The sequence below is a fragment of the Mesoplodon mirus genome, assembly GCF_964341445.2.
Source record: "Mesoplodon mirus genome assembly, chromosome: 9".
In the NCBI taxonomy this organism is placed as follows: Eukaryota; Metazoa; Chordata; class Mammalia; order Artiodactyla; family Ziphiidae; genus Mesoplodon; species Mesoplodon mirus.
In genome coordinates, this window is record NC_138985.1 from 95,126,974 (window position 1) to 95,152,297 (window position 25,324).

Here is a 25,324-nt window from a genome sequence, read left to right on the forward strand (position 1 = left end):
TTGCTTCTCCCCTCCCTAGTGGGTTGCTCCAGGGCACCTGAGGACAGCCCCGGCTCTGCCACCTCGTCTCCTCGTTTGTCTGCCTCGCTGACATTTCCTCTCACTTCCCTCCCATCAGTTTGGCAGGTTTTTATCACACTGGTTTCAGTGTGTATAGACATTCCCTTGGGAGTATTGCAGTTGTAGTAAATATATACCATATACATACACACAGACATGTACAAAGCAAGGAGACTGATGGAGACACACAGAGACAGACACAGGGGAAGGTGTGTGTGTGTGTGTCCATATATGCGCGCACGCGCGCACACACACACACACACACCCCCACACACCCTAGGGAGATACCCAGAGTCATGCAGAAGAAAAGCAAAAAGACAGAAACATAATATGGCACTGCAAGAGACAGGCAGACCCTGACAAAATGACACTGATACCTAGCAGGGCGCACTCAGCCACTCCAAGAAAAAGTGTACTACATAGAAAGGAGCCCTTGCTGGACAAGAAGTAGAGAGGCACTCACATATCCAAAACAACAGAAACAGTATCCCGGCTATAGAATTATTCAGCCTGCAAATAATTGTAGTAATAGCTCCCATTGCTTTTATCACTCAGGAAATTCCAAGGACTGTGGTAGCTCTGTGCCAGAAATAGGGATGAAGACTGAATATATAGTTCTTATTATAAATCACAATATCACAATTAGGTATATTATATATGACTATCACATCAGATGTATGATATTGTTATTTAAGAGATAGTTAAAGTAGGCTATTTAAGTTTAACCAGCAAGTTTATATAAGTGAAAACACAAAGCAAAAAATCGTTCAGAACAGGGCAAACGTCATGGCAGTGATAAAGAGACGACTGAAGCTTGGGGGAATGCTTTCTTTATCTAAAGTATAGTCTTTAGGGAATTAAGATAAGCCATAAATCATTCCTATCAGTTCTTCTCTTTTCTAATTCTGGTTGTGTGAAGACACTGGGAATTCATTCATTCATTCATCTGTACATTCATCAAATGACAAACAAGGGCCTATAAGGTGAGATTTAGGCAGACGACGAAGACAGAGAACTGTCCTCCAGCTGCTGTCAGTCTGCTAGGAGAGAAAGACAAGAAAGTCATCACAGCTCAGTCTGAGAAGAGCTACCGTAGAGGTGTAAACCACGGGTCAGGAGTAGCTCGCTGAATATGGGACAGCAGAGCTAAGTTTTAAGGGAAAAGAAAAAATTAGATGATAAAGTGAAGCACCTTTCAGGCAGAGCCAACATCGGGGCCGAGCACATACCCTCAGCCTGCAGTCCCAGCCTGCAAGGTGTTCTGATCCATCATGGCTGAGACTCACCCACCGGCCGACAGAGGCTGGTAGGCGTTAGTCCTGAAGCCCCGGGGCCTGGTATGTCTCCAGATATGTTTACCAAGCTGCTGTTGCCCAGTCAGAACAGCAGGCTGTGGGTTCTTGATTTGCTCTCCACTGGGCCTGGACCCCTGCTGAGGAGCCTGCCTCAGCCTTGACCTGGACTCCTGTGCTCCACCCCGGATAGATCACCCAGAATCTTGATGCCACCACCTGCCAGACTCCACACACAGCCAGTTCCAGACGCTCCTGGTGCAATGTCATAAGAATAAGAGCCTCCGCTTATCAAGACCTTATGCTGTGCCAGGCTTGGATCATGCTGATTACATGTATTATGTCATTAGATCCTTGGAACCACGCCAGTGAATTTTATCATTACGTCCATGTTCCAGTTGAGGACAACGAATCTTAAAGAGGTTAGGAGCTTACCTGAGACCACACTTAGTAAATGGTAGGACCAAGGTTCGTGCTCAGATATCCTGACACCAAGGTCAGTGTGATTAACCATCTTGCTATATTACCCTCCCCACTGAGAAGCTGCAACCCCAGTGGACGCCAGTGTTGGCCCAGATGTCAGGGTCTTGGGACTGTGATTTGGGTGGCAGGCCTATGAGGAGGGCCCCATAGCAGATAACGGCCCTAACTCTATCCACTCCCGCCCTCCTCTCCGTCCCAGCGTGCCCATAATCCAGAGCTCCCAGCATGCCTCGCCGTCCAGCCTGAATGGGTACTGACCACTGACCGTGCTCTTAGGGAAGTGGGACAGGTGAAATCAAGACCTCAGAATCCCGGGACTTCCCTAGTGGTCCAGGGGTAAAGAATCCGTCTTCCAGTGCAAGGGACGCGGGTTCGATCCTTGGTCGGGGGAACTAAGATCCCACATGCCGCAGGGCAACTAAGCCAGCGCTCCACAACTACTGAGCCCGTGCGCCTCAACGAGAGAGCCCACGTGCTGCAAACTACAGAGCCCAAGGGCTCTGGACCCCGTGGGCCACAGCTACAGAGCCGATGCACCCTGGAGGCTGTGCACCACAACTAGAGAGAGAAAACCCGCACGCCATAACTAGAGAGAAGCCTGTATGCCGCAACGAAGAGCCCACGTGCTGCAACTAAGACCTGATGCAGCCAAAAAAAAAAAAAAACAGAACCTCAGAATCCCAACTCAGCAATTCGACGGGGCTCCACACAGCTTTTAGATTTTCCTCTTTGGAAGTCCTTAGATATTTTAAGTCCCAGGTTCAGAAATCCTGGCTTTCGGGTCACGTAAGACATCCTGAAACATTCAATGTCTGTGGAGGTCTTGGGTCTTCTCCAAAGAATTCATTCCACCAGGGAAAGCTGCTTCCCCTCAGTGTCTAGGGCCTTAGAGGTAGGCAGGGAGGGGGGAGTGTGGGCCTCATGGAAAAGGAATAAGAAATGAAAGCAAAGGAGCAGCTTCATACCAGTCCGGACTCCTGGGATAAAGTGCTCCCCTCTCGGCTCCACATCAGGCCATTCCCAAGCCATGGCAGCCTCGGTGAGGGCACCACAATGGGTCCCAGTGTGGCTGAATGGGGGGGTCCCTCGCCATGAGAAGATGTCATGGAGCTCTTGGGGAGGGTGGAGCTGCTGTGGGCTGCCAAGGCATAATGCACAGGCCCTGTGGGCGGCATAATGTGGTATTTATCTCCCTCACTTTGCAGAGAGGGAACAGGCAGAACAATCCAGACTCTGTCAGCAAGGTCCTCTGGGGAGTTCAGGCCTTGCTAATGAAGATGAATAAGACGGGGGAATCTGCCTTTGCCGTTCAGAGCTAATGTATACATATTCACGGGCAGGGAGGACAGCTCCCAGAATGCCCCATCCTCCAGAGAGGCAACAGGGGCCGAGGTACAGCAGTGCGAAGCCGCACTTGGGGTGGGGTGTGTCTTGTGGGCTGGAACAAGGCGGGCTGTGAATTAGGGCACCCCAGGAAATACCCTTAAATGGATGGAATTCCCAAGGCGAAATTTATTCCTTTGCCCGCTGCAAATGTATGAGTCCTGGTCTGAGCTCAGGGACCCCTGAAGAACTTAGTTCTCAGCTGAGTTCCAGAAGCAAATCCAACTCTGCTACTTCCTACTCCACATCAGCTAATACCAATCCTCACACCATATCTGTTCTGCCTGGTGTGGCCTCATGGAATTTGCTGGAGGTTCCATGTTAGAGTTCCAGGTACACACGAAGCCTCGGGACACATGTTACAGCATCTCATCTCATACACATAGACCCTGTTTTCTGAATCTCCATCTATCTGACTCTTCCATGATGTGCCCTCAACTAAGTTTTTCTGGGCGACAAATCCTTGCCCACCATAGACCTCCAGGGTCCAGGAAGGTGACCTTGGTAGGAGACTATACAGTGTGTAAGGAAATCGGGACCAAAAACTTGGGCATCTGTACCATGTTTCTTCAGGTGAGAGCAAATGTTGGCCCTGCACCTACGCACACCGTCACTCTGAAGTCAGTGGATTTGTTCTTAACTCACAGATATTTTGATATGTGAAAGGTTTTATTCCCTGTTTCGGCACACTCAGCCTCTGTCCCCGGGCAGCATAACGGAAAGGATACACACTGAGTCAAATAAATCAAATCCCCTCTCTGCAGCCGGCCTCCTGTAGGTTTCCACGGAGCCACAGGCTAGTCCTTAGCAGCAAGACAAATGTCTGACAGAGCTCAGCGTGCCTTACCTGCCTTTCCGACATGATGTAGAGCTGCTCGTGGTCCTTGGAGAAGGCCATGTCCCGGAGGACGGGGCCGGGGTCCACCACCTGCACCGTCTCATACTGGAGGGCATTGCCCCTGGGCCCATCTACCCGGATCTGTGGAGGAGAGGAAGAGGAGAGCTGGTGTGAGTTCCGATCCTGCGTGGCCCGCGGTCCAGCTTCCGCCCGGGGCCCCTCCCACAGGCAAGGGGGAGGCAGTGAGCCCTGCCTCCCAGAGGCCAGGCCTGAAGGCTCAGGAGCAGCACACGCCCACCAGGGGCCTCGCCTTGGGAATGGCAAAGAGAAGGGACGAGGCGGAGACCAAACCGGGCGGCACCAAGAACCTGGTGTTCTTCTCTCGGGCTCACTATGCCTTAGGCTCGGGTCTTTTTTTTTTTTTTTTTCTCCTTTTTTTTTTTGCGGTACGCGGGCCTCTCACTGTTGTGGCCTCTCCCATTGCAGAGCACAGGCTCCGGACGTGCAGGCTCAGCGGCCATGGCTCACGGGCCCAGCCGCTCCGCGGCATGTGGGATCTTCCCGGACCGGGGCACGAACCCACGTCCCCTGCATCGGCAGGCTGACTCTCAACCACTGCTCCACCAGGGAAGCCCAAGGCTCAAGTCCTTGAGGCCTTGCTTGTACATCTTTGGAGAAGAGGACGGGCCTTTCTAGCTACTCAGAATATTACCTTATTGTTAACGTAATAAAAAGGTTCTCTGCAACATCAAAAGTCCTACGTGATATACTGATAGAATAGATGGGGAAGATGAGATGCAGTACGTTAAACAACTGGCCTGAGCTATCAAATCTGGTGACAGAATGAGAATCCAGTTTGACCCTGGAGTCCATGCTTTTCCTACCACTCCAGTTACACAAGGGACCCTGTTCCTTGATGGCTTTCATGTTTACTTCCTGGGGGTGCCACTAAAGGCAGCGGCCTCCAGCCTGCACAATTCCAGAGGCTTTTGCCAGTCTTTCCCAATTCTGAAGCTGAAACACTTGCGCTTGGCAAATATTTATTTTAAAAATGAAGAAGTAAATGAAGTTCAAACTCTCCTTTGCAGATTTTCCATTAAGCTCAGGAAAACAACAGCAATGAAAACAAACAAACAAACTGGTGAAGGAATTAACAAAAGATATGTTCAGCCCTGAAAATCTAAATGCCTTGGATTCCAGTACCCCTCCTCCTTCTGTTCCCACCCCAAGCCACCCGCTGTCCACCCTGGCCAGGTCCTTCCTTAATCTGAATGAAATGGGAGTTCATGCAAAACCAATTGGGATTACCACCCAAGTCTGACCACGAGGTGATGGCCTTGGCCCCCAGCCCAGCCAGGCTTCATCCCCAGCTGGGAATCACCCCTGGAGCAGCAGCACGAGAGTGATACTGCACGGCTGGCTGGTCTCCAGCCCCTTAAGGCTGCCGGCAGGAGCAAGCGCCCCTCAGGGACGCTAGCAGAATGGAGTCCCACCCAGTGCCCCGAGGGAAATTGGATTCAGTGCTTGAGTGATCATCTGGTTCCAACTTCCCTGCTCTTTAGGGTGAGCTGATGTGCTGGATGTGGACATCAGAAGGAACTAGGTGACCTGGGCAGGGACAGAGGGGTGGACCAGGGAGCACCAATGGGGCAAGTTTTCCCAGGTTCAAGGAGGCAGGATGGGGGTATGACCCCCACCCTTGCCCATTCTGCCAGGGTGGGAAATCAGTAATTGAAGAGGTGGTTCCTGGAAGTTCCCTGGCGGTCCAGTGGTTGGGACTCAGCACCCTCACTGCCAGGGGGCTCGAGTTTGATCCCTGGTCAGGGAACTGGGATCTTGCAAGCCATGCGGTGCAGCCAAAAAAATAATAAAAATAAAATAAAATAAAAGACCTTTAAAAAAAAAGAAAAGGTAGTTCTTCCCTTCACATCACCCCACCCCAATCCACTACTTGTTTCAGAAAACAGAAAGGAAAGCATCCATTCATCCATCTGATGAAGGAGTCTCACACAAGACATGAATAAAAGAGTTTATGGTGGATGTGCTGAATGATGGGCAATCACAAAATTCAGGTAGGCTGGACCAGCTGCTGGCTCTTGGGCCATGACATGAATAAGAACAAGAACTGCTAGCGATTGAGTGGCTGCTATGTGTCAGGCGCTATTCTAGGCATTCTACATGTATTTACCCTCTCATTTAAACCTCTTAACTCCAAGAAGCCTTAATATTCTGTTGTGCCAAAACTTCAAAACAACTGTTAATGAGATATTTAACACGTGTTTTTCCCTACTACATCTTTTTTTTTTTTTTTCTTTGTGGTACGCGGGCCTCTCATTGTCGTGGCCTCTCCTGTTGCGGAGCACAGGCTCCGGACATGCAGGCTCAGCGGCCATGGCTCACGGGCCCAGCTGCTCCACGGCATGTGGGATCTTCCTGGACCAGGGCACGAACCCATGTCCCCTGCATCAGCAGGCGGACTCTCAACCACTGCGCCACCAGGGAAGCCCCCTACTACATCTTTGAAACCTGATATGTATTTCACACTGAGAGCAAAACTCAATTTGGACCAGCCACATTTCGGGTGCTTAATAGCCATGTGTAGACAATGGCTACTGTACTGGACAGCACATTTCTAATTTCTAGACTATTCTCATCCCTGTGTTCTGATTCTGCACCCACCAAGTGACCTTGCTGATAATAAGTTGGCTTGGTGACTATCCTCCTGCAGGTGCCCTCAGTGGAGATCTTGCCCGCTTCCCTCCCCTGCACAATACTCTGTGTCTCCCAGAACCTTCAATTTATAGCATAATGAGCGTGCCCCATTGTCTTCACTTTTTTGGAGCTCACAGGCTGTAAGCTCCAGCTAGCTGGATGGTCCCCATCGGCCCAAGCAAGTTGTGTGGGCCCAGGCTGCTCCAGGCTAGCCCTCAGCAGGCTCATTTGACACACTCATGCCTACTCTTTCCTCACCCAGGCTACAGGTTCCCTGGGCACACGTCTTGTGCGGCAGGAACCCCCTGCATCCTGGGTGATAGTCAAAACATTTAACAACCGCTAGAGGGAGAGGACCAACCAATCAGAGGAGTTGCTGTGGGGTCAGGTGGTCTTAAAGGCTCCCAGCTGCACCAAGTAATACTGCTGGGGGTGAAGGCGGGACCCATATGGGAATTATTTCAAGATTTAACAACTGGTGAGTTATTTACAACAGCCAAGACTTGGAAACAATCTAAATGTCTGTTGACGACTGAATGGATAAAGAAAATGTGACTCATATCACATAGATAGAGTGTAAAAGGTATATACTACATCTACATACATAGATGCATACAATGGAATATTATTCAACGTTAAAAAGAGAAGGAAGGGCTTCCCTGGTGTCGCAGTGGTTGAGAGTCCGCCTGCTGATGCAGGGGACACGGGTTCGTGCCCCGGTCCGGGAAGATCCCACATGCCGCGGAGCGGCTGGGCCCGTGAGCCATGGCCACTAAGCCTGCGTGTCCGGAGCCTGTGCTCCGCAACGGGAGAGGCCACAACAGTGAGGCCCGCGTACCGCAAAAAAAAGGAAATCCTGCCATTTGCGACAACATGGATGAACTTGGAGGACATCATGCTGAGTGAACTAAGGCAGACACAAATACCGCGTGACCTCACTTATATGTGGGATCTAAAATAGTCAAACTCATGGAAACAGAGAGTAGAATGGTGGTTGCAGGAACGGGGGAGGATGGAGTGGGGAGATGCCAACAGGTACAAAGTTTCAGTTATGAAGGATGAACAAGTTCTGGAGATCTAATGCACAGCAATGTTAACAATGTCAGAGATATTCTATTGTATACTTGAAATCTGTTAAGAGGGTAGATCTTAAATGTTCTCATCACACACACACACACACACACACACACACACACACACACAGGAAAGAAAACAGTAACTACGTGAGACCATGGATATGTTAATTAGCTTGATTGTGGTGGCTATCTCACAATGTAGATGCATATCACAACATCAAGTCACATGCCTCAAATATATACAATTGCTATTTGTTAATTATACCTCAACAAAAATGAGAAAAGCAACAACTGTTGAGGCCACGCTAGGACATAACAACCGAGCATCAGTCCTGCTTGGACCATGTGGGCCCCTCCATCACAGCATGCATCCCCTCCGCGCAGCTTCCCTGGAGCAGGCACGTGTGCCCGAGGGCACACACAGGCTCCTCACCTGCCCTCCCCAGCTGCTCCATCTCCAGCCCAGGATAATCCTAGGCAGCACGGGCCCCCCCTTTCCCTCCAGCCTATCTACCAGGCAGCACGGCCACCTCTCCATCCCTGGCACGGTGAGCGTCTGCGCTGCCAGGCAGACTGCTATTAAAACATCAGCAGGGTGGCCTCCGCAAAGGTCAGCCATCCGGGGAGTGCCTGGCAGCTGCTTGTTTGTTTATTGGAACATTATCTGGGCTGGGCTGTTTATTTACGTCCATTGAAGGACTGAACAATAAATATCATCTCCCAGTAGCAGGCAGATGCTTGCACTAGAGCGTTCTGGCTGCCGTCTTGCTTGAAATAATCTCCCTAATGAGCAAACAGTGTTATTCATCTTTAAAGACGCAGGCCACCCCCGGCTTCCCCCTTTCCTCTCTCCTTTCACATCCTCCCCAAATTCCCTGGTCAAGGTCCACACTGGCCAAATAGCTGGGCAAGGCCCAGAGGGTGGGGTCTTCACCTGGCAGGGACTAAAGGGGGAGGGTGAGAGAGGATAAAACCCGGAGACAAGTGTCCCAGGACCCTCTGAATTCTCCACTTGGACCCTCACACCTCCAACACAGAGGCATGTGAACCAGGGGGTCTGCTTCTCCCCTGAGAAGCCTCAAGACACGACTTCGGCTCTCTTAGGTGTCCTGGCCTTGACCTGTCTCCCGCAGAGGCAGAAATAGAATAGCCGTGAGGACCCGTGGTGGGAAATCAGTGACCAGGACCTCCTTCTCTGCACATACAGGGCTGCGGGGTCTCTCAGGAGGGAAAATAACAAAGCTTTTGATCTTGTTTATGCTGTTTATTCAGTTGATCCCCAGAGGCTCAAAGTGGTGCAACCCTCGTCACTGTCACACATCTTGCCACGCAGGCTGGAAAGCAGGTGATAGGAGGAATAAGCACATGGGAGAGCGCCCGCATCAGGTGCATAGTAGGTCTAGTTCCTTGGTTGAATGAATGAATGACTTGAGAAACTCACTCTGGGCCTGAGCTGCCACAGTTGGGACCTTCAGACATACAGATACACTCACAGGTATAAACATACACAACCTCTCTCTGTCTGTGAAGATGAGGCCACGTCTCCACTCAAACACGGCCTCTAGAACTTTCCACTTATAATTCCACAACAACACGATAGATGGGGAGGAATCAGAAGGGTGTGGCGGGCCAGGAGGGAAACAGACCCAAGTACGAGGTATGAGTATCTTGGCAACTTGCTGGTGGTGGGGTTACCTCTCCTTAGGGCAAGGGGCCCCTTTATAGTCTCCGTGTCCCTGCAGAAGAGGGCAGTGGCTCGGGCCTCCCTGGTGGCGCAGTGGTTGAGAGTCCGCCTGCCGATGCAGGGGATACGGGTTCGTGCCCCGGTCTGGGAGGATCCCATATGCCACGGAGCGGCTGGGCCCGTCCGTGAGCCATGGCCGCTGAGCCTGTGCGTCTGGAGCCTGTGCTCCGCAACGGGAGAGGCCACAACAGTGAGAGGCCCGCGTACAGCAAAAAAAAAAAAAAAAAAAAAAAAAAAAAAAAAAAAAAGAAGAGGGCAGTGGCTCAGGGCTCACCACTGGGTTCTCAGGACGGTGGCTGGGATGACCTCTGAGTTCCCACCAGACTCCCAGGGGCTGCAAGTCTATCCCCTGCCAAGGGCAGCTCCTCGGCCCCAAGCGTTCACTTGCTGTCAAATATTCCTATAACCCTCAATCAAGGACATCTGAAGCAAAACTTCACTCTTACTGTCACTTGAATTGCCCCCAGTGCTTTCAGGTTTGTTTTTTTTTTTCTTTTTGAGTGGCATGTTGATTTTTTTTTTATTTTATATTGGAGTACAGTTGATTTATAATGTTGTGTTAGTTTCAGGTGTACAGCAAAGTGATTCAGTCACACATATACATAGATCCATTCTTTTTCAGATTCTTCTCCCATGTAGGTTATTACAGAATATTGATAGAGTTCCCTGTGCTGAACAGTAGTGCCCAGTGCTTTTTTTTTTTTTTTTTTTTTTTTTTTTTTTTTGTGGTATGCGGGCCTCTCACTGTTGTGGCCTCTCCTGTTGAGGAGCACAGGCTCCAGATGCACAGGCTCAGCGGCCATGGCTCATGGGCCCAGCCACTCCACGGCATGTGGGATCTTCCTGGACCGGGGCACAAAGCCGTGTCCCCTGCATCGGCAGGCGGACTCTCAACCACTGCGCCACCAGGGAAGCCCCAGTGCTTTCATTTTTAAAATCATGCCTCTCCCTATCCTACAGCTCTTCCAATCTCCTTCCCCTGCTCTACTTTCTCTTTTTTGCACGGCATTTGTCCCCGTTTCACATACTATATAATTTATTCCTTTATTATGCTTATTATTTATCTCCATTGCTAGAATGTAAACTCGACAAAGCAGAAATCTTTTTTTTTTTTAACATCTCTATTGGAGTATAATTGCTTTACAATGGTGTGTTAGTTTCTGCTTTGTAACAAAGGGAATCAGCTATACATATATATATATCCCCTATCTCCTCCCTCTTGCATCTCCCTCCCACTCTCCCTACCCCACCCCTCTAGGTGGTCACAATAACCGAGCTGATCTCCCTGTGCTATGTGGCTGCTTCCCACTAGCTATCTATTTTACATTTGGTAGTGTATATATGTCCATGCCACTCAAACACTTCATCCCAGCTTCCCATTCCCCCTCCCTGTGTCCTCAAGTCCATTCTCTACGTCTGCATCTTTATTCCTGTCCTGCCCCTAGGTTGTTCAAAACCATTTTTTTTTTGGTTTTTTTATATTCCATGTATATGTGTTAACAAATGGTATTTGTTTTTCTCTTACTTCACTCTGTATGACAGTCTCTAAACCCATCCACCTCGCTACAAATAACTCAATTTTGTTTCTTTTTAAGGCTGAGTAATATTCCATTGTATATATGGGCCGTATGTTATTTATCCATTCATCTGTCGACGGACACTCAGGCTGCTTCCATGTCCTGGCTATTGTAAATAGAGCTGCAGTGAACATTGTGGTACATGAGTCTTATTGAATTACGATTTTCTCAGGGTATATGCCCAGTAGTGGGATTGCTGGGTCGTATGGTAGTTCTATTTTTAGTCTCTTAAGGAACCTCCATACTGTTCTCCGTAGTGGCTGTATCAGTTTACATTGCCAGCAACAGTGCAAGAGGGTTCCCTTTTCTCCACACCCTCTCCAGCATTTATACTTTGTACATTTTTCGATGATGGCCATTCTGACCGGTGTGAGTTGATACCTCATTGTAGTTTTGATTTGCATTTCTCTAATGATTAATGATGTTGAGCATCCTTTCATGTGTTTGTTGACAATGTGTGTATCTTCTTTGGAAAAATGTCTATTTAAGTCCTCCACCAATTTTTGGATTGGGTTGTTTGTTTTTTTGAAATTGAGCTGCATGAGCTGCTTGTATAGTTTGGAGATTAATCCTTTGTCAGTTGCTTCATTTGCAAATATTTTCTCCCATTCTGAGGGTTGTCTTTTCACCTTGTTTATGGTTTCCTTTGCTGTGCAAAAGCTTTGAAGTTTCATTAGGTCCCACGTGTTTATTTTTGTTTTTATTTCCCTTTCTCTAGGAGGTGGGTCCAAAAGGATCTTGCTGTGATTTATGTCATAGAGTGTTCTGCCTATGTTTTCCTCTAAGAGTTTTATACTGTCTGGCCTTACATTAAGGTCTTTAATCCATTTTCAGTCTATTTTTGTGTATGGTGTTAGGGAGCGTCCTAATTTCATTCTTTTACATGTAGCTGTCCAGTTTTCCCAGCACCACTTATTGAAGAGGCTGTCTTTTCTCCACTGTATATTCTTGCCTCCTTTATCAAAAATAAGGTGACCATATGTGTGTGGGTTTATCTCTGGGCTTTCTACCCTGTTCCATTGATCTATATTTCTGTTTTTGTGCCAGTACCGTACTGTCTTGATTACTGTAGCTTTGTAGTATAGTCTGAAGTCAGGGAGCCTGATTCCTCCACATCTGTTTTTCTTTCTCAAGATTGCTTTGGCTCTTCGGGGTCTTTTGTGCTTCCACACAAATTGTGGAATTTTTTGTTCTACTTCTGTGAAAAATGCCATTGGTGGTTTGATAGGGATTGCATTGAATCTGTAGATTGCTTTGGGTAGTATGCTCATTTTCACAATGTTGATTCTTCCAATCCAAGAACATAGTATATCTATCCATCTGTTTGTATCATCTTTAATTTCTTTCATCAGTGTCTTATAGTTTTCTGCATACATATCTTTTGTCTCCTTAGGTAGGTTTATTCCTAGGTATTTTATTCTTTTTGTTGCAATGGTAAATGGGAGTGCTTCCTTAATTTCTCTTTCAGATTTTTCATCATTAGTGTATAGAAATGCAAGAGATTTCTATGCATTAATTTTGTATCCTGCTACTTTGCCAAATTCATTGATTAGCTCTCGTAGTTTTCTGGTAGCATCTTTAGGATTCTCTATGTATAGTATCATGTCATCTGCAAACAGTGACAGTTTTACTTCTTCTTTTCTGATTTGGATTCCTTTTATTTCTTTTTCTTCTCTGATTGCTTGGCTAAAACTTCCAAATGTATCTTGAATAATAGTGGTGAGAGTGGACAACCTTGTATTGTTCCTGAGCTTAGAGGAAATGGTTTGAGTTTTTCACCATTGAGAATGAAGTGGGCGGTGGGTTTGTCATTTATGGCCTTCATTATGTTGAGGTAAGTTCCCTCTACGCCTCCTTTCTGAAGGGTTTTTATCATAAATGAGTGCTGAATTTTGTCAAAAGCTTTTCTGCATCTCCTGAGAAGATCATATGGTTTTTATCCTTCCATTTGTTAATATGATTTATCACATTGATTGATTTGTGTATACTGAAGAATCCTTGCATTCCTGGGATAAACCCAACTTGACAATGGTGTATGATCCTTTTAATGTGCTGTTGGATTCTGTTTGCTAGTATTTTGTTGAGAATTTTTGCTTCTATGTTCATCAGTGATATTGGCCTGTAGTTTTCTCTCTTTGTGACATCCTTGTCTGGTTTTGGAATCAGGGTGATGGTGGCCTTGTAGAATGAGTTTGGGAGTATTCCTCCCTCTGCTACATTTTGGAAGAGTTTGAGAAGGATAGGTGTTAGCTCTTCTTTAAATGTTTGATAGAATTCGCCTGTGGAGCCATCTGGTCCTGGGCTTCTGTTTGTTGGAAGATTTTTAATCACAGTTTCAATTTCAGTGCTTGTGATTGGTCTGTTTATATTTTCTATTTCTTCCTGGTTCACTCTGGGAAGGTTGTGCATTTCTAAGAATTTGTCCATTTCTTCCAGGTTGTCCATTTTCTTGGCATATAGTTGCTTGTTGTAATCTCTCATGATCCTTTGTATATCTGCAGTGTCAGTTGTTACTTCTCCTTTTTCATTTCTAATTCTGTTGATTTGAGTCTTCTCCCTTTTTTTCTTGATGAGTCTGGCTAATGATTTATCAATTGTGTTTATCTTCTCAAAGAACCAGCTTTTAGTTTTATTGATCTTTGCTATCGTTTCCTTCATTTCTTTTTCATTTATTTCTGATCTCATTTTTATGATTTCTTTCCTTCTGCTAACTTTGGGGTGTTTTTGTTCTTCTTTCTCTAATTGCTTTAGGTGCAAGGTTAGGTTGTTTATTCGAGATGTTTCCCGTTTCTTAAGGTGGGATTGTATTGCTATAAACTTCCCTCTTAGAACTGCTTTTGCTGCATCCCATAGGTTTTGGGTCGTCGTGTCTCCACTGTCATTTGTTTCTAGGTATTTTTTGATTTCCTCTTTGATTTCTTCAGTGATCACTTGGTTATTTAGTAGTGTATTGTTTAGCCTCCATGAGTTTGTATTTTTTACAGATTTTTTCCTGTAATTGATATCTAGTCTCATAGCATTGTGATCGGAAAAGATACTTGATACGATTTCAATTTTCTTAAATTTAGCAAGTCTTGATTTGTGACCCAAGATATGATCTATCCTGGAGAATGTTCCATGAGTACTTGTGAAGAAAGTGTAATCTGCTGTTTTTGGATGGAATGTCCTATAAATACCAGTTAGGTCCCTCTTGTTTAATGTATCATTTAAAGCTTGTGCTTCATTTATTTTCATTATGGTTGATCTGTCCACTGGTGAAAGTGAGGTCTTAAAGTTCCCTAATATGATTGTGTTACTGTCGATTTCCCCTTTTATGGCTGTTAGCATTTGCCTTGTGTATTGAGGTGCTCCTATGCTGGGTGCATATATATTTACAATTGTTATATCTTCTTGGATTGATCCCTTGATCATTATGTAGTGTCCTTCTTTGTCTCTTGTAATAGTTTTTATTTTAAAGTCTATTTTTCTGATATGAGAATTGCTACTCCAGCTTTCTTTTGATTTCCATTTGCATGGAATATCTTTTTCCATCCCCTCACTTTCAGTCTGTATGTGTCCCTAGGTCTGAAGTGGGTCTCTTGTAGACAGGATATATATGGGTCTTGTTTTTGTATCCATTCAGCCAGTCTATGTCTTTTACTGGGAGCATCTAATCCATTTATATTTAAGGTAGTTATCGATATGTATATTCCTATTACCATTTTCTTAATTGTTTGGGGTTTGTTATTGTAGTTCTTTTCCTTCTCTTGTGTTTCCTGCCTAGAGAAGTTCCTTTAGCATTTGTTGTAGAGCTGGTTTGGTGGTGCTGAATTCTCTTAGCTTTTGCTTATCTGTAAAGGTTTTAATTTCTCCATTGAATCTGAATGAGATCCTTGCTGGGTAGAGTAATCTTGGTTGTAGCTTTTTCCCTTTCATCACTTTAAATAGGTGTTGCCACTCCCTTCTGGCTTGCAGAGTTTCTGCTGAAAGATCAGCTGTTAACCTTATGGGGATTCCATTGTATGTTATTTGTTGCTTTTCCCTGGCTGCTTTTTAAATTTTTTCTTTGTATTTAATTTTTTATAGTTTGATTAATATGTGTCTTGGCGTGTTTCTCCTTGGATTTACCCTGTATGGGACTCTCTGCACTTCCTGGACTTGATTGACTATTTCCTTCCCCATATTAGGGAAGTTTTCAACTATAATGTCTTCAAATATTTTCTCAGTCCCCTTTTCTCTCTCTTCTTCTTCTGGGACCCCTATAATTTGAATGTTGGTGCATTTAATGTTGTCCCAGAGGTCTCTGAGATTGTCCTCACTTCTTTTCATTCTTTTTTCTTTATTGTGCTCTGCGGTAGTTATTTCTACTACTTTATCTTCCAGGTCACTTATCTGTTCTTCTGCCTCTGTTATTCTGATATTGATTCCTTCTAGAGAATTTTTAATTCCATTTATTGTGTTGTTTATCATTGTTTGTTTGCTCTTTAGTTCTTCTAGGCCCTTGTGAAACATTTCGTGTATTTTCTCCATTCTATTTCCAAGATTTTGGATCATCTTTCCTATCACATTACTCTGAATTCTTTTTCAGGTAGACTGCCTGTTTCCTCTTCATTCGTTTGGTCTGGTGGGTTTTTACCTTTCTCGTTCATCTGCTGTATGTTACTCTGTCTTCTCATTTTGCTTAACTTACTGTGTTTGGGGTCTCCATTTTGCAGGCTGCAGGTTCATAGTTCTCGTCATTTTTGGTGTCTGCCCCCAGTGGGTAAGGTTGGTTCAGTGGGTTGTGTAGGCTTCCTGGTGGAGGGGACTGGTGCCTGTGTTCTGGTGGATGAGGCTGGACCTTGTCTTTCTGGTGGGCAGGACTGCATCCCGTGGTGTGTTTTGGGGTGTCTTGACCTTATTATGATTTTAGGCAGCCTCTCTGCTAATGGGTGGGGTTGTGTTCCTGCCTTTTAGTTGTTTGGCATAGGGTGTCCAGCACTGTAGCTTGCTGGTCATTGAGTGGAGCTGGGTCTTAGCATTGAGATGGAGATCTCTGGGAGAGCTTTTGCCATTTGATATTACGTGGAGCTGGGAGGTGTCTGGTAGGCCTCCCCCCCAGCCTACCACGCTGTCTCCGCCCGCGAAGGGGATCCTAGTGTGTGGAAACCTTTCCTCCTTCACGGCTCCCTCCCACTGGTGCAGGTCCCGTCCCTATTCTTTTGTCCCTGTTTTTTCTTTTTTCTTTTGCCCTACCCAGGTACGTGGGGAGTTTCTTGCATTTTGGGAAGTCTGAGGTCTTCTGCCAGCATTCAGTAGGTGTTCTGTAGGAGTTATTCCACATGTAGATGTATTTCTGATGTATCTGTGGGGAGGAAGGTGATCTCCACGTCTTACTCCTCCACCATCTTGAAGGTCTTCCTGAGCAGAAATCTTTATCTCTTGTGTTCACTGATGTCCCCCAAACCCCTGAACCACGCCTCATAGTAGGTTCTCAATAAATACTTGTTGAATAAATGAATGCATGGAAACGCTCAAACTACTCATCAACATTTTCATCCGTCCCCAGGATGCAGATTTCTTCCTTAACTTATGATAAAGGAACCAAACAGTTGGGGATGTTCTCACTGGAAAATTCAGCAGCAGGAGAGGAGCCGGAACTGTCTAACCCAGACCTGAGGGGCCCACGGTGCCCATTCCACCAACAGAGTGGACCCTACCACATACCGCAGCCTGGCCTCCCTGCGTTGACTCCCAGGGTTTGGAATGTGGGCAGAGCCCCTGCTTCTGCATTCACCCTGCTTAAGCGGCCCCAGAATAGCACAGTGAGGGCGATTTGTTTTGATTTCCTGATTCCAGCCAGGAGAAAGAGCTTGCAAAGAGAACTGCAAGAGTGTAAACAGTAATTAATTAGACAGGCCCTACGTGCGCATGAAATCCGCACCATGTTACCAAACACTGTCAGGACAACAGGTCCCTTTGGGTCTCTCGTTACACGCACAAAACCGAATGATGCTGTCTAGGTAGCCATTAGGACTTCTTGCCATGTATGGTCCAAATCAGAGAAGTCAGGGACAATGGCCTCCATCCCTCCCCCACCTGCTTGGGTGGTGACACAAAGAACAGGATACAACTCCAGGAGAAAAAGATGCTGATGAAATAAAAAGGAAAGACAGTAAGGTTGATATGAAGGCCATACCAGAAAAAGGTTCAAACCAGTGTATTTCAAATACAAAATATTTAAAATCAGCTTCTCTTGTGGCATCTTTCCAATGAGTCTCATTGGAGAGAGAATTGCACACACAAATTACTGGTTTGGAAACTTGGTGGGTCAGCCAGATTGTGACCCTAGAGTTGCTGGCACCCCCAAATCTTGGATGGCTTTTACCTATGTGCACCTAGCCACAAAGGAGCTCGGGCAGAATGGTACCACTGCTAGAAAAACAAGTACCCTTGAAGAGACAGTTGATCTATGCCTTCCACTCATTGCCACGTGATTTACACACATCTGCTCATTGTGTGTTCCAGAAGACCAGAGTCCCCTGGCCTTTGAGATGCCGTGTGCAGGCAGAGAGAGAGAGGGTAAGCCCGTGGGCAGACGGTGTGAATCCCAGCTTGGCACTTGGGAACTGTGTGGCCTTAGGCAACCTACCAAGCTTTTCTGAGTTTGCTTTCCTCAGAAGAAAAACAGAACTAATAATAATACTTGGTTGTTGCTGTGGAAGTCTGATCATGTCCCAAGCATAAAAAATACTTAGCAGAGTGAGGGGGTAATAGTTATGTTTCACTAAATGTTCAGCAAGTTTCAGTAAGCGCATTGATTGCTATGAAGCCAATTCTAATCAATCGATCCCCATGATCTCCACTCCTCCCAAGGGGAGCAGCAACCTTATGTGCTATAGAAGGAGAGGCTAGAGGACATGGCCCACAGAGGCCTCCCAGATTCTAACAAGGTCATCTAAGGACTGGAAAGAGAGAAGAGGCCCCAGGGCTCAGCTCAGGACCATCTGAGCAGACTAGAAAATGGGCATCGCTGGACAGAGGAAACCGGGCCGAAAAGGGTTTGTGCCCATGACGGAGCGCTAGGATGGACGTCCCTCCAACGTGGTCCTGAGACCGTCACACGGATGCCTGAAGCTGGAGGAACTGTCCGGAAACCCTGAGCCTGGCTCAACTTGGGCATGATTCAGAAAGCCAGCAACTTTACAGAGAAAGATGAAAGCAGCTTCCTGCGTATGGTTTGGGCATGCCACAGGAGGGGAAGTGGGGTACCGCAGCCTGGCTCACGGCGAGGAAAGGCGTCTCTGAGGCCCCATCAAGGGCAGGAAGTGGAGTCGGGGCTGGCAGGATGCTGAGGAGAAGCAGGGCCCATTTCCTAAAGACGAGGTGGTGGCCCTGCATGGCATGGGGACAGAGTCGCAGGCCCTGGATTCCTTGTGCACACTCCCCTACTGACTCTTCCACGACGTCGACGAGTCGCTCTTCACCCTGCCACCCCCCATAGTCCCTGGGCTCGGTGTGTCCTCCTGCCAAGTGCGGGGGAGGCTATGTCCGCTCTTCTGTGTCCTCACAACTGTTGCCGTCACCAATGGGTTAATGAACAGAGGTGTATCATGACTGCGAGGGGCTGATGTTCAGTCAGCATTTCTCTCCTGCTGGAAATCGAGCCTCCTCCGGAGTGGGATCCAGCAGCTGCTCAATGCAGCTGTACTGGAACCAGGAGAAAACCCCTGTCCAGCTGGAGCACCCAAAGAAACTGGAAGAGGAGTGAAGGCTGGAGATGGATGGACTCTCACATGAGCTGTTACAGGAGTTTCAGGAGTCCTAACTGGTCAGGTCCTAGCTCAGAGGATGGGAGCTTCTGGCACAGAGCATGGGCCTGAGTAAAGATTCAGTCATTATGTGCTGACTGAATGAGGAAAGTGGGCTTCGTCTAGGTTTTCTCCTGGGCTCAGAGGCAGCTGCACCTCCCCCACTCCTTCACATCCCAAACTTTACTGGTCACCACATGCCCCATTCCTCCAGTTCCTAAGTCCCAGCCCACCTCTCATCTGGGGATCAAGATTGTGGTCTCCTAGCTACTTTCTCTCCTAACCGCAGTTGTTTCCATCTTCCGACTGTCCTTTGCATATTGTCACTTTCGCCCTAGAGCGGAGCCAGACTCTGCCCCCCAGGCCTCCTCTCAGCCCTCCCGCACTTCAGGAGCACCTCTTCATCTTCCTCCTCATCACCTAGCAACTACCAGGTCACTGACCACTCAAAGCACTAGTAGGTGTAGCATCCCCCTCATTACTCCACACAGCCTTGCATTTCTTGCCAGGCCTGGTGCTCTCCTGTTTCCTCGAAGAATCGAACTGGTCCTTTCTCACAATCCTGTTCACACCATTTCCCTCAGTTTCCTCTCTGCTTCCTTTCAACCAACCCACGTGCATCCATCCCTCTGAATCTGGTCCAGGACACTCCTCCAAAGGCTTTCTCCATAATACCTGCCCCACTCTGATTGCCTCCTATACACATGTGTGTAGCCACTTAAGGCTGTCTTGTGCTTTGGCTCATGTGGAAGTCTATCCTTCTTTGTTCTCATGCTTTGAGGGTGTTCCCCTCAGCCGTGAGAGTGTCAGCATCTTGAGGGCAGGTCTGCGGCATCACGCTTAAGCATGCGGCTGTGCAGCCAGCCAAGCTGGCGTCCTGATTGTGCCCATTATTAGCATTGGCAACTTCAGGCAGAATTTTCAAGACCTGCTTAATATCCTCAGCTGAAATATGGGGCTCAGAATTCCGAGCTCAAGGTTGCTGTCAGGATTTCATCAGGTGGATTACGAGATGCTCTTACTAAAGTGCCTGGTATGTTGGAAGTAAGTAATGCATATGATTGTTAGTTGTGGCTAGTTAGTACTCAGTTGTATTTAGTGAGTTAGTATGAAGATGGAGATGAAATAATGTGATGGTGGTGATACTGTAGCCGAGCACGGCCCCCAGTCTCCAACAGCTCTGTGAACACCAGAGTTGCTTTATAGATGTTTAGTAAATTAACAAATGAATGCGTGAGTTCCAATAACAATGGGAAAAGATCAAAAGGGTCCCAGGGTCCTCAAAGACTCTCCCAAGCTTACATCTTTTTGATGTCCTGTCTCCAAAGGACCACCAGTCCTCTTTCTAAGACCAAAGGCAGCCAGCCCTATATGGTTCCCCCTCGACAGACCCTGTTCTGAGCTGTCTGCAGGAAGCCCCATGAGACTATGGCTCAGCCCCTAGGCACTGTTCGGCAATTTCCTTGACAAATAAATAGCCCAGGGAGCCTCAGACACGTGAGTATCACCTCGACATCTGCTCTTTCTGATGAGCTCTGCTCTGGGTTCTTTCCCTACAGCCTCTTCAGGCTTCTGGGGCATCAGCCCTTCCCCAGGGCACCATCCAAGGACAGCTGTGTGTGTTTTATGAGCTTAAGAACAGCCTGTTTTCTTAGTGCAGAGGACCAAGGTGCCAGCTTCCCCGAAGGCGGAGAACACAACTCCTCAAGAAGGATTGGCATCCCCATCAACCGCTCACCCGATGTACCACGTGCTACCTCCCCTTGGGAAGCACATGGGTCAGTGGCACCATCTGGCCCCTGGCTGAATGGCTGAGGGTTCCTTTCAAATATCAGTGGACTTGAAAAGCCCTGAAATAGGCAGAGATTCAAATTTTGCTCACTTGGGATCTGTACCAGGATTTCAAAGAAGCCCCAACTCCTGAGCCACCTAGGAAACTTTTTGTGGTCAAAATAAGGGTCAGGAGTAAGTGTGTTAACTCAAGACTCAGGTCAGCATCACTCTCTCCAAGAATTCTCCCCACCATCTCCCAGGATAGATTCAATGTCCCGCCTTGAATTCCTTCTGGCTTGTCTGGACCATGGCCCTTGGGGCACCTCACAACATGGGGTCATTACGTGCACCCATCTTTCCACCTGCCCAGGTGCTCCCTGAGCGCAGTGCTGTGTCTTATTCATCTTACCTAAGGTCACAAAGCCAGCAAGTGGAGCCCCAGACTGGAGTTTAAATTTTCTGGCTTCAAATCTGTACTCAGCGACAACTGACATAAAAGTAGGTGTTCTTGGGTGCCATAGTGACAACGTTCATTGTTATCTAGTAAAAACTTTCTGGATCTTCTTTGAAGAGTGGACTTCAGTCCACTCAGTCCTGCCTCACAGATAACCAAGCACTACTTAATTCTTCCTCTCTCTATCCCCATACGTCTCCCCCAGCAGCCACTGCCTGCATTCTACATCTTTTTTTTTTTTTTTTTAACAGCAGCTACTCTGAGAAAGAAACACTTGGAAATCTTTCAAATGAGAACCCAGGAATTCATGAGGCCTGGGTGAGGCAATGTGAATGGTTTGCAGTTAGAAAATCCGCTCCCAAAGACACTGTGGGCAACAGCCTTCTCCAGACTTAGAATTCTGGCTGGGAGAAGGGAGTCCCTGTGTGGGTATGACATCAGCAGACAGGGCTGGAATGCACAGATGGGAGAGCTGAGGGGCCCCCGGGCCAGGAGGGAGCTCGGCTGTGGTATCACAAAGGGTCTTTTGACCACCCTTCATCCCGCGAAAACCACAGAGACCATGCTTTAAGCCGCCCCCTCCCTCAGCGGAGGGGCCTAAAGACACTCTCCTCGAATCAGATGGGTGACCTTTGATCCCAGTGAGGGAGAGCCTGGAAAAGGCAGGAGGTATCAGAACTAAAGGGCCTCAAAGGGAAAAAAAAAAAAAAAAAAATCAGTGCCTGTATGGGATACTCGTTCTGCCAGAAGCATGTGGAGTTAATTGTAGAGAAATGAATTTTAAAATAAGATATTGGAAAACCATCCTCTTTGTCACTGACCACAGTTATTACAATTATTTATACGAACCACAGTTATTACAATTATTTATATGACATCACTACAGCCCATGTGTTTCACAGCAATTAAACTATTGATCTTGCAGCTCTGCGGCACCAAGCAAAACCCACAGACACCACTCCTGCCCCTGTGGGAGGTGTCTGTCCCCATGCTCAGACGTGGAAGCTGACACCAAGGAGGAAGCAACCAAGAGTGGAAGAGTTGGTGGTTGGAATATAAAGAATCAATACATTGAGGGACCTCCCTGATGGTCCAGTGGTTAAGACTTCGCCTTCCAATGCAGGGAGAGTGGGTTCGATCCCTGGTCGGGGAGCTAAGATCCCACATGCCTCGTGGCCAAAAAAAACTCCAAAACATAACACAGAAGCAATACTGCAACAAATTCAATCAAGACTTTAAAAATGGTCCACATTAAAAAAAGAATCAATATATTGCCATGATATGCTAATATTGCATTAGCACAGCAAGAGTAATATGTTCCTCCTCCATTGGGCCAGCATTTGTCTGTCATGATGTTATTTTCCAGGCTTGCCCAAGAAATTATAGGGTGTGGTGATGAGTGATTAAATGCATGGCTTCGAGAAGCCGTGACCATGAGCTCCAAACCCAGCCCCGCCACGAACCAGCTATGCAACCTTTGGGAAATGAGTCAGCTTCTCCAACTCCTAGTGTCCTCTTTCACAAAACGTGAACAATAACAGTACCTATTACATTCAGCTGATGTGAAGAATTCATGAGTTAGTAGATGAAAAGCATTTAGCACACGGGATGGAACATAATGGGGGCTAAACTCAAGTTTCCCGTTATTGTCACAGCCAGTCACAGCTCATTCACTCAGGACACATCTCTCTGAACTCATGTGTCACAGTCACATCGTGGTGAGGGAGAGAGGGCAGGCTTGGTCTCCCGTGAGTCTCGACACTGAGATTTGTAGTAAGATGAGTGACACGCTTTTTTTCCCCCCCCATTCTTTTTTGATGTTCTTGAGGTAGGTGCTGGACCTGACCTCTTTGTGGCTGTCCACCTAGAGGTGAGTGGGGATGGTCCTTGGACTCCAATCTCTCCCTCTGCCTACCACACTCCACCCCAGGAACGTGCCCTTGTGGCCCCATCATTTTTCTTCAAGTCCAGAGTCAACATTAAGCTAATAAAGGTTACACGAAGTCTTATTTATGTAATGCATTTGATGTTTTTTGAAGATACATTAAAGGATAAAATAGATGGAATGGTGGGAGTCTGGGAACATACGGAAATAATTCCCCTTCATAAACCTTTTTGTTACAGGAAGTTGTGTGTTCCTGGACCAAAATCTCTTATATTGGATGGTGTGGATGTGGAGAGACAGAAACAGAGTGATGTTCACTTTGGTCTAGCCTCTAGGCCTTGGGAATCAAGGAGATGGATTACGGTAGGAGGTGATGGAGCCTGTAGATCAGTGACAGTTCCGGACTGTCACGCCTGATGACCAAGGGAGTGGCAGGACCAAGGGGCAAGTTGGGAGGAAAAACTGGTGTGGGTGGGAAGTGAAGAGTGACTGTGAGATCCGTGGCATGAAGTCACAGGGGCATGGCCAATTGGTCTTGTCTTGTTGCCTTGGAAATTCAGGACGGGTGCTTGTGTCATTGCTAAGGGTTTGCTTTTGGTTACTGCCATCCTAGAGGTGGACTGTGAAATCATGACACAAGACATCTCCCAGAGTCAGAATTTCAGCCACTGTGTCAGGCTGACCGGCTCGCCTTCTTTCTGAGGGTCAGGTATGGCACACTTCGTGGGTTACAGAATATACCAATAGATCAGAAAGCCAGTGGTGAAGGAAGAACACAAGTCACATTTTCCACTTTCCTTCATGTGGCCCCCAAACAACCACAAAGGGCTCCCTCAGGTGAGAAATGGAAACACTCTCCTGCTTCCCAGGTTAGCCCCTAAAATAGGCTCCATGCCTTAACCTATATAAATTTACAAATAAATAGGCAGGCATTTTTTGAGGAACACACGAAAGACATGCCTATCCTGGCATCTTCTCTATACAGTCACTGCCACCCTTGAATTCCAATGTTGGAGGAACTTTTCTCTGGGTGAAGCATCTTTTTTTTTTTTTTTTTTTTTTTTTTGCGGTACGCGGGCCTCTCACTCTTGTGGCCTCTCCCGTTGTGGAGCACAGGCTCTGGACGTGCAGGCTCAGCGGCCATGGCTCACGGGCCCAGCCGCTCCGCGGCATGTGGGATCTTCCCGGACCGGGGCACAAACCCGTGTCCCCTGCATCGGCAGGCGGACTTTCAACCACTGCGCCACCAGGGAAGCCCTGAAGCATCTTTTATGATATAAAAATTGTGATGAAGGAGGGGAAGCTATCTTTGGTGGGGAGGGCGGGCGGTAAAGTGAAAGGTCCTGGCCTGGAAGGGGTCCAGGAAATGAGTCTGGTCCCATTGGCCGAGTCTCCCAATCCCTTAGGGCACCATCAGCAAAATGGCGAGTTCAGATGTCCAGGTTATACAATTATATAGGCTATATAGATACATTTTGTTAGCTCCAATTTTTCCATGACAGGAGAGAATGGTGCCCATTGAAAGATTAACAAGGGGACAACATAAACCTGGATGGCTCATGATGGAGAAGTGAGCAGGGGGCATCTTTGAGGAGCTAAAGAGAAATCTCATTTTGCATCACAATTTTCAGTTTTGCTTGGGGCTGGTTCAGGAATTTCTTTCCAAAGTCTATGTCATTTTCAAAATCTGAATGTATCTATCATTACAAATAAAAACTCCTCAGCGTTGATCTTTCGCTCCGATGTAAGACTGCAAACCAAGGGACGTATTCTGAGGCTTGAACCCTTTCTCCTCACAGACCCTTTCCTTCTGTGGCCTTTGGTCAGCCTCATGCCAGTGCCCACCACCAGGGGTTGCTGGCTCCCTTCTGCTCCTTGGGGACTTTCTGCTTTTGCCCCAATTAGCAGGAAGGGGAAAGAGGCAATGGTGAGAGGAGGGGAAGGGTCAGGGAGCTGAGGGCTGGGAAATCTCAGGAAAGGAGGAGGAGACCGTCCAGGTGTTACTCTTTGGGCTCCAAGAGAGGCTCTAATGACCACCCCTGCCTCATAAGGCCCTGGGGCCTAGATCAGAAGCTCCTGCATCCTGGGTCTGTAGACTGGAGTCCATTGACTGGACTTCAGGCCCCATCCCTGGGCAGTGAGCTTTATTTCCCACCCCTCAAGGTAGACCAGGGAAAAGCAGGACGGGAACATTTCTTTGTTCCTCTCCAGCCAGCAGGCCTCTGCCCATGTCAGCTTGCTGTGTTGCTCTAGTAAAAGAGAGACCAAAAGAAGCCAG

At 47.3% G+C, this 25,324-nt stretch overlaps 1 protein-coding gene across 2 annotated transcripts in view; it reads right to left on the reverse strand.

Annotated features, from left to right (window-relative positions):
• PLXNA4 (plexin A4) overlaps positions 1-25,324 on the reverse strand; it is a 622,339-nt gene that overhangs the window by 160,884 nt on the left and 436,131 nt on the right. For both annotated transcript variants that reach the window (XM_082632940.1, XM_082632941.1), the window contains one exon: positions 4,066-4,197. In XM_082632940.1, coding sequence (XP_082489066.1) covers positions 4,066-4,197 — 132 coding nt within the window. The remainder of the gene's footprint in view (positions 1-4,065; positions 4,198-25,324) is intronic.